This window comes from Amblyomma americanum, chromosome 10 (assembly GCF_052857255.1).
Source record: "Amblyomma americanum isolate KBUSLIRL-KWMA chromosome 10, ASM5285725v1, whole genome shotgun sequence".
NCBI classification, from domain to species: Eukaryota; Metazoa; Arthropoda; class Arachnida; order Ixodida; family Ixodidae; genus Amblyomma; species Amblyomma americanum.
The window spans coordinates 4,555,244-4,564,928 of record NC_135506.1 but is presented as its reverse complement, the minus strand read 5'-3'; the positions used below and the strand labels follow the sequence as shown (position 1 = coordinate 4,564,928).

Sequence of the window (9,685 nt, the reverse complement as noted above, 5' to 3'; positions counted from 1 at the left end):
GTCGTTCTACTGTCACAATCCTCACCTCTCCGTGCGCGCAAAGAGGTGACATCGAAAGGTGTGCTGCGCCCCCAGACCACAATAAATCCTATTACAATGCCCATACTGGGCCAAACCAACAAAGTTGCAGTGCCTCCGCACGCCGGAGTGACGTCATGCAAACGAGGTGGAACTTCGCACGACCTTCTTTCACGGCGGCACTTGCAGGCTGCAATACCATCTCATATAGCTGTGATGTAGGCTCCCGAGAAGGAAAGCAGGAGCTTTCTCCCTCTTCTAGGTGGTGTCCACGTGGCATGGCCAACAAATGAATCGGGAGGTCTTTGCTTACAACGTACTACGGTGACAGCTATACCTTTTGCTCAAGGAAATGCTCCCTATGCTTTATCACTGTAAAATTTCCCACTTTCGCAAATTTATTTGTCGTCATACAAAACGGAAAGCCTCTGGAAATGAGCTGTAAAGTCCTTAAAAAGTGCCTAGTGATGGCTAAAACATCTTTGCACACGTTTGCGCACATTTGTAATGGGGTGCTACAAGAACCCTGCACTCACCTGCGATCCACTTACTGTCTACAGTACGTGCAGTACCAGTTTACTGTCTGCAGTAGAAGTCTGCAAACCAAAAAATGTGATCACATTGTATTTATGCTGCTGGCACATTGCACAAGTGGGTAAACAGCTCATTTTAGGGATAACCCTTAGTCCTTTATTATCATTCATTCACAGTCATCCCATTTGCAGTTTTTCATCTTGGGGCAAAACCTGTTCTTCAAAGCACTCTTCTCCACTTCAGCACAATCAGAACCAGGCACTGCGAATCATTACAGAGGATGAGTTCTCAAGTGCACATCCATAATATACTTTGCATTCAAAGACTAAACTGCTAAACTCTTGCTATTCTCATACATAAAGACAATAATAATAAGCCTCACACACCTCTATTAAACAATAGCAAATTTCCTCATGTTGCCTGCATTCATTTTGAAACACTGAACAGTCTGTCACTACCTAAGCCTAAAATTAATAACAGCAAATTTTCAGTCCTAATTTCACATTAGTACTAGAATTGAACTCGGAGCCAACTAAAGTAAAGGCTTGTCCTATTGAATCGGTTGAAATCTCTCAATTTTCACAAAGGTACGCTACGGGCTAGTTGGTTAGACATGACAGAAAGGAACAGCACAGACACAGGACAGCACCTCTGTCGTCCACGTTCATCGTCCTGTGTCTGCACTGTTCCTTTCCGTCATGTAAAATTTTGCAACACTGATCTCTATCACATTTGAAATTTTGTATGTTTGTTAATCTACACTTCTACCACGCTTCACTCATTTTGTTCCATTCTCTATTCATATGTACATACATAATCTCTTTTGGGATTATGATCAGCTCTTGCTAAATTTAGTTTAGGATTTTTGTGTATCACTTGTATTGATAGGATGAGACCTTTCTAGTTGCTGACTCTCTGCATGATGCTTCATTTTTCCTGTCTTGTTTACGAGCAATAATGGTTGATTCTGATCCCTTCACCAAGGGGCTTTTTGAGTTTTGTGGCGATGGGAGCAAATTACAGCAGTGTGGTGAAACACACTGGACTAATGTGTTTAGACATGAAATGTTGACTGCAGATGAGATGTCTGCTGGTGGTGAACTGTAGCAAAACTGTGAAAAAGAATTAAGGCCAACTTCTATACACTACTAACATTGCTGCAAAGACGCAACTAGCACGTCCAGTTTCACATGTAGCCGGGACAAGCAGATGAAAAGTTCCAGTCATGCCAGCATTGCATCACCAAAAGCGTGGCTTTGCAAAAACTGCGTCTAGAGGGTGCCGGGTTTCCAGAGGAAACCATAACATCTGTGGCAGAAAAGCTACTGAAAGAAGTGAGAACTGGGCAGCGACAAAACCGCGAAGATCCACGTGACGAACTCGACTTGTGGCCATGCCGTATGTGCACAATGTGTCGCATCGTCTAAAGAAGTGTGACGTCGATCTTGTATTGACTGCCCCAAAAAAGCTTGTGCGCCTGTGCCCACTCATGAACGGCGTGGCAAGGCAGCCAAGTTGCACTACGAACCACCAAACGCAGTTCGTCCAGTCGGTGTCGTGTATAGAATCCTGCTCACTTGTGGCAAGTCATACATTGGGCAGTCTGGTTGATGCCTAAATGATTGGCTTAGGGAGCACCGCTTGTCAGCTGGGGGGAATCTCGCTGATCACTGAATGATATCCTGGAGACCCTGACCCTATACCTCGCACTCCTATCTTCTATCCAAGATAAATTCGCAATCAGAGCGGGAAATTTTTGAAGCATTATGTATTGATATCGCAGGAACAAATTGTGTTAGCACTCCTTCTGTCTGCCTCTCCGAAAAAGATATATTGTTCCTGAAGTGTGGTACTACTACCGGTGGTGTGCAATTTTCTACACCCTGAGAAGATTCATAAGCCATGTCTCTGTTCAATAAACGGCCGTTGTAGACTAGCGCCTGTCCTGTGCATATGTGTTACTCTGTCCTTGTGTCGAAACAAGCGCTAGCAAATATGATTGTGAATGATTTCCAACCAGCCCAAATTTCTGCTTTAAGATGAAAGGTGGCTACTTTTGTCCTTATCTGTCTGAAATGCTCATTCCCTCTGAATCCAAGATCGCTAATAGCAGCCAACCAAGTTGTCCAACATGATGCATGATATTTCTTCTCTTTAACCGCAGTCTATGAACCTTTGCAATAAGGGCTCCTTGGGCACCGGACTGTTGTGTGCACCTTGTGCTGCATATTGGAAGCAGTAGGTCAGAAAGGAGGTGTTCTTACATCTCTCTCGGCTAATGCAAAGGGTTATTGGACCATCAAAGAGAGACTGAAGCGGGCAAATTCAATGGACTTACAGAACTGACCAGACAGCAATTAACAAACACCTGATGAAATGCATCATGGTACCACACACAGCGCTAGTTCACGCCTCATACTTTGTCAGCAAATGAAAACGTTTATTTAGATTTCCCAAATCAGCACAAGACCATTCGTCTTTACACTATTATGTGTGACACTTCTTCACTGCAGTACACTACCATAACATTCTGCAGGTGAAACGTGCAAAGGAAGCCGAGCTTACACCATCTGTACCGTATGTCTAGCATCATTCTAACGTCGCATAATTGTATCGGAGAAAAAAATCATGTTCACAGGAACTTATCAGTTACACATCTGTCCCAGCGTTTACCTACAAATGAAAGACTTGTCCAGGCTCGATAGCGCATGCTTTGGCGCCTTCGCGGACTGCACCGAAAGCCGTCGTCGCCACAAGAAAGCACGGAAGAAAGAGATCGCATAACCGTGGGTGCGTAACTAAGCGTGGACAACGTAGGTCCGACCCTCTGTATACACACGCGCGACGTCACTCAAGGGGGCAACTGAGGCAGGTTGCTCGACACTGTTTCGTGCGATACTCCAGCGGTTCGCGCTGCGGGATACGAGGAGGCACAAGATGATACGGAAGCGTCCGTCACGCCTGACGACAGCTACGAGAGAGTCTTCCCTAGCAGGCTCGCCGTGGCATCGTCCAAGGCGCGACCTACAACATGCGTTTTGGATTCTACGCTGCCCGCCGCCGCAGTCGCCTTATGATCGGTGCGATCCACTGCGACGTTCTTCGGTTCAAGGTTCTTATGGTCGTGGTCCTTCGATTCGGGGGCTTTGACGTCGCTCCCCGTCGCGGCTTCCGACGCCGGAGGTGCCGGTGGTGGCGGGGGCCGCGGAGGTGGAGGCGGGACGAGGTGGGTTCCGGCTAGCCTGGTCAGGTGCTTTATCTGTGCCTCCTGCTGTTCGACGCGCAGCCGCAGGTCCTTTACTTCGCATTCGAGGCAGAGCTGCTTCTCCTCCTTGGCGTTCTCGCGCTGACGCTCGTTGCGCGCCTGGCGAAGGTACTCGGCGATCAGCGTGGCGGCGGCCGACCCGAAGATGATCATCTCGCCCAGCAGTTCGGCGCCTAGCTCAATAGCCATGGCCTCGTTGAGCTTGGGTACTTCGGTGGGCTTGCCTAGGTTAAGGATGCGCATCTTGACGTTCACCTCGACCCAATGGTAGATCTGCGCCGGCGGCATGCACACGTATGTGCGGAAGAAGTGACTGGTCTTGGCCCGCTGCTTGATCCGGTTGGCCAGCGGCTTGCTCAGCTGCCGAAAGGCCAGAGCGGCCAGCTTGGCGATCGGGAACGCGGCCACGACCATGGTGAACCACCAGTCATGCCACAAACACGAACAAATCGGCGTGACTCCCTTCTTGCGGTGGTTCTATCTACGAACACGCCGCTGCTTGCCTCGTCTCACCTCCGCAGGCGGGACGAGGTCACAAGATTTGGATTGGATCGGATTGGTCGCATCAGGGATGTCAATGATGATGATGATAAACGTTGCTAACACGAGATCGTAATGAAGATCGGTTGAGAAACCTGTCACACCATGCGGGAGAAATGACGGACAAGAATCGGAAACGCAAGACGAAGTGCTGTCTCGCGGTCTGTGACCTCTGGAGATACAGTTGTACGAGTTCGTTTGTCACTGAAAAAAAAGTTAAGCGACGTACGTCATGGTAATGGGGCAAGAAGGAATAGATGTATTACGGTGATGTGTCCATTGTAATCCATAGTTTCTAAATAGTAAGAAACTCTATGACTGCAGCCTCTCGCATTTTTGTGTGTGCTTTGTGTCCGGTGATTTACCCGCACGGTCCGCGCTCTTTCAAATCCAGGTATCCGGACGTAGAATCATGCGACTGTCCGGGTCACGTGAAAGTGTTCGCGTGACGAAATTTCCGGTGGCGCCGCGACTGCTCGCACGGACAATGGCTGCCGCCTGCAAAGTTGTCAGGCCCCGAGAAAGTGACGCCGCTGCCGCTCTTGATGTTCCCGCGGTCGCCCGCGTCGTGAGCAGATCATCCCGAGCAAGTCAACGAGTTGCGGCGGCTACAGCGCGAGTCCGGTGCACAGTCGAGTGAGGGAAGCATGTCGTCGTGGTCACGACCGCGCGTTCCCGTGCTCACGCAGTCGACGAAGGACGCCAAGCGTAGCTGAGGGCTTCCCATTTCCTGCGGCGGATGCGACGGCGGCTCCTGCGGCCCATTTCCTGCCCGACACGCCCGCGATCCTGACCCCGTCATGACGGCCGACTACAAGAAGTCGGCCGGCAAACGCGAGCTGCTTGGCCTCTTCGAACAGCAGGTCAAAGGTGGGTGCGTCACCAGCGCGGGTCCCGACCCGTGGCGTGAACACCTCTTTGTCCGCGATACCCCCCCCCCCCCCCCCCCCCTCGACACCCCACGCCTGGCAGCGACCAGCGTCGATGCTGAGACGTTGCGGAACGCACTGCACTCGCAATAAGTCGAGTACGCGCCCATGCGATCGGCACTGAAGAAAAGCTTTTGTTGTTTTTTCCGAGCAACGGCAGCGTGATCATCTTGTGCGCGATTGAAAGAAATAAAAGTGTGCAAGGCGCACATCTTGACAAATCAAGCAGCAACGCCTTTTAGTCACCGCGGCCCGCCGCTTTGTCGCGCGCCCGCGCGCGCGCTATTTGTAGACGGCGTCATTTTCTGATGTGTTGGCTTTACTTCGCGTGGGTCAAAAATCTCTCAACACGCGACGCGAGCTGGGGATGCGTCGTAGCATCTCGCGTTGTGCGAGGGTGCCACTCTGTTCGCAAACAAAAGCAAAAACCGTCGTTGCTCTGTCGAAGTGCGGATGATGCTGTGAAAGACTGGTAAAGGATGCTACTGGGATGTACTTGACACTTTCAAAAATCAGCTCGAAACATAAGCACTGAAAAATAAAACGCTGCTGGCATTTGTTCGCTGCGAGAAAAATACAGCGGGAACGGAATAATTTTTAGTTCTTGCCATATATTAGTTTTCATGTGATGTATAACAAACCCAGCCATGTTTTACGTAAAACACGGAGCTGTGTCTACAAAGTAGTGTATATTGTTTTTTCCAGATGCAGATGATGATGCTTGAGCTTGAAGTCAGTATTCAAGAGAATCACTTATTTTATGTCACCAGGTGGAATAGGTCACCGCAACCATGTTTCAACCTGTTAGAGCAGACAGCATGCTTATCTCAGGAATTCAGTGTAGTACAGTTGGTGTCGCCTGGGTGCCTAGGCGGAAATCAGTCACATATAACAATGACTGGAAAGGCCTCCAGGCTACAGCTGTTGTTGCGATGACAGCTGTTCATGCGAAACCTGTCGGTCTATGTGTTGACATGCCGACGAACAAGGCCTGTCCCAAACTCGTGTTATTTGGAGTTCTTTCCATGGAGAGTACCTGTACTCATTGTACGCTGTACGACGTGTGCCAGTACAGGATAGCCAATTTCTCATTCCGTCGGGTCTCCTGCTGTTGCAGTTCAATGTCCCCATTATCAGGTTCAAGGTTTGTTTCTGTTATCTCTGGCACCGTCGTATTTGTTTTTGCTGTTTTATAAGGGCAAATTTTTAAACCCTTAATGAAACAAAGAAGTGAATGATATAGATTATGAATACTTCAACAAGCTTGGCTTATATAAGTTCATAGTTTTGTGCTCTTTGAACCACACCTTATTGCTACAAATGGCAAAAGGAAAACTTAATGTGGGCATGAATACTTCCACTCTAATTGTGTGAGAGCGCAAGCTTTTTGGTAAAATCTGTGTGGGAGCTTTGACATTTTTTTTTTCCTGAGCTCAGCATTCAAGGCGCATCCTGTGCATTGCAAACTGTGAGCTTGCTATATGTTTGAATTTTAATTCACACTAGCATGGTTATGAGGATATATGAAACATTTTCTTTAAAGCTGTCACTTTAAGGTGTCCTAGCGAGCATTACAAATGAGTATTTGTGGCTAGTTGCAGCTGCTATAGGGAATTGATGTTTACCAAGCATAACATAGGAATGCCATTTCAGGAATGCTGTGTTCATTCTGTGCTGTGATTTTATCCATACTACTGTGATCCTGCTTCTATTGTAACAAAACTTAAAAAGTAAACCACATAGTATGTGGTTGAGGGTTGTGCAGGTGGCTTGATGGAAGCAGGGGTGTGATATAAAGGTGCACTTCGCTTTATGTGATTGCATACTCACTTGTGACGGCGCAACCTTTGTTTGGCTACTGAAACGGAAGTTGTATGAGAGAAAAAATTAAAATTACATACTATTTACTGAGCATAGGTGAATTGCACACGGGGATCCATGTTTACTTATGTCTTATGCATAATTCTAATGCAGAAATACATTCAGAAAAATTTAGTATCTCAACCTCTGAAATATTCACCTTTTTTCCTGTGGAGTGTGTGATGTTAAGTTCTTTTGTTTGAACTGACAAGAAGGCAGGGAAACGTTTAAAGAGCGTCTGCACTTTTGCATGTGAGACCATTTAGTGGGCTGTCACTTGTACATCTAAGCTAACCCAGTTGAATCACTTTTTGTTAACTTCTAGGGCAAACCATTAAAAACCTAGTTCCTTTTTTTTTGCATCGTATCATTCGTACAACATATTTCTAGCAGAGCACGGAAGAAGGCCATGGAAGGAAGAGTAAATAAAATTAAATGATTGCTTGGCATTAGACAAGGAATGCATGAAAGCGTATACCACCCTCTGCATCAGATAGTGAACTATCTCAGACGCCAGAAAAGCATGAACAATTTTGCTAGGAGCAAAGGAGGAATGATGACAGGGTGTGCATTTTTCACTTGGTATGTCATAGTGTGTCATCTCTTGAAATTGCTTGTGACAGGCTGCACCAACCCGTTTAATTAGGTTGCTGTTTCACTTAACCGCACTCAAGGCCACGACCCAATGCCAAGGTTATTCTGGGCATACACAAACTGTGTTTAAGCATGTCTGACGTCATGGGCCCACTGAAAGATATGTCCCAAGAAAGAACATGCACTGTAACTCTGGAAGCAGCAGCAAAAGAAAACATCTCATATCTATTTTTGCTGGGTTACAGATACCAAATCCTTGTTTGAAAGCATTTCATTGGTGTGTTCCGGTGTCCTCAGTTTCACAATATTATCCGTGTGATGTGGCACTGACCAAGCCCTTACTGTGCCCTTGTGTTGCACCTTGTCTGTATTGCCTCGTGTATTCAGTATTTGTTAATTATTCTGAAAAGTATTTTGAAATTAAAACATGCTCAGTCAACATTCCCTAGCACCAGTTGGAGGTTTACTCAGTCTCTTGGCTGCAGTGTTTTGTTGGGAGGTCTTAAATTTTTGTCATTCATTAATCGATAGATGCTGAAACATTTAAATTTGAAAAAAAATGTTAACATTTTTAGATTAAAATGTTTATTTCACTTCACAATTCACAGTCATCCTTTTATTGATGCAAATATTTTTCTCAGCACCGACTTTTGAGCACTTCTACAATGTAGGATACCATGCATATTCGCTATCTGTTACGTGCTGTAACAGGTTGTTTCCCCTAAACATTTGACCAACACTCTTCGCACTTTGACTGATTGATCAACTCGCTTTGACTGATTGATCAATTCGCTCTCGCCCTGTCCCGGTTAGTACAGTTGGTAGAGCTACTGCCCCGGTGAAGTGGTGATCCCTAGTTCGAACCCCGGACCAGGGTGAATTTTTTGTTAACTAATAACTTTTTGAGGAGGCTGTATAGCTTTCCTTTGCAGTAGTATTGCTATGCTTGGGTGGATGCCAGTGAGTAGTTACTCCCTTATTACATGCTGTAAAGCGTCAAACTTTTGACATTGACTTTACATTTCTCATCATGCTCGGTGGCTTTCTTATGACAATGCACAAAAATTATTTGTCTTTCTTGCGGAACCACAACGTAGTCGAAAGGGTCAAATTTAAAAAACGGCGTCCAGAGAATACTGGCGGATCTTTACGAATGCATACGACGCACAAAACTGAAGGCACACAACACAGTTCCCTTACACGTGAAAGGTTTGGACCCTCTAGAAGCTATGCTAGCGGGTGCAAGCTTTTTCACAATAAATTTTTAGAGTTAATATGCAAAAAAAATCACTGTCCTACATGCAGTACACTAAGTATGTATCTGGTAATAAAAGAACAGGTTAGTTGCTTCTAGTGTTTCCTTCTCCGTGTTGGTGTCCCTGTGGGAGTTTTCTCATTCAAATTCTAGTAACTATTATTATTACTAGCAAAAAACCCGTCTAAACTTGAAAAAAAAAAATTACATTTGTTGGATTGTGTGTATTTCAGTGAGAGTTTCGATATTGGAAGAATGCTTGTAACTGGATCCTCGTCTTTTCTTTTTGCCTTTTTGTGTTCGAAGGCTTATAGACACCAAATTTTGGTTGTTTTCTTCTTCGTAACCATGCATAAGAGATATGTATACTTTGAACACCATGTGGCATTTGCCATAACTGCTAAGTAACTTTAATTGTATTTCTTCTTTCATGCTGTTTTTGTTTGATGGCTGTAACATCGAATTTTAGTAAAACACTTCGATATGTTCACTGCTGCTTCATTCTTTGTCATTCTGGCTGTTGGGACAGACTGGCTTCAGTGTCCCAGCTAATTAAAATGGCGAAGCAGTGATTATTTAGCAGATTTTTAATGCCTCAAGTCACCTGTACTGAGCTTTACATTACAGCTAGTGTTCGGATGTTGAAAGTAAAACCGAAATGCCATGAAAGAAATTAGATTTTACATTATT

The 9,685-nt window shown here is 45.8% G+C and overlaps 2 protein-coding genes across 4 annotated transcripts in view; one reads left to right on the top strand and one right to left on the bottom strand.

The window, feature by feature from the left end:
- Positions 1–1,165: 1,165 nt before the first annotated feature.
- On the bottom strand, positions 1,166–4,368 carry LOC144108749 (optic atrophy 3 protein homolog). The gene has a single exon (XM_077641914.1). The coding sequence runs from the start codon at positions 4,229–4,231 to the stop codon at positions 3,524–3,526; it is 708 nt and encodes a 235-aa protein (XP_077498040.1). The 5' UTR covers positions 4,232–4,368; the 3' UTR covers positions 1,166–3,523.
- Positions 4,369–4,822: 454 nt separating this feature from the next.
- The window catches only part of LOC144107740 (SLIT-ROBO Rho GTPase-activating protein 3-like), a 29,738-nt gene continuing 24,875 nt past the window's right edge, over positions 4,823–9,685 (top strand). For all 3 annotated transcript variants that reach the window (XR_013309370.1, XM_077640891.1, XM_077640892.1), the window contains exon 1: positions 4,823–5,227. Coding sequence is in view for 2 of the 3 variants with exons in the window: in XM_077640891.1 (XP_077497017.1) it covers positions 5,158–5,227 (70 nt within the window). In the remaining variant the exon portion in view is untranslated. The remainder of the gene's footprint in view (positions 5,228–9,685) is intronic.

Bases quoted from the DNA above. Each gene is read 5' to 3' on its own strand.
- LOC144108749 (XM_077641914.1), bottom strand. From the start codon at position 4,231: ATGGTCGTGGCCGCGTTCCCGATCGCCAAGCTGGCCGCTCTGGCCTTT.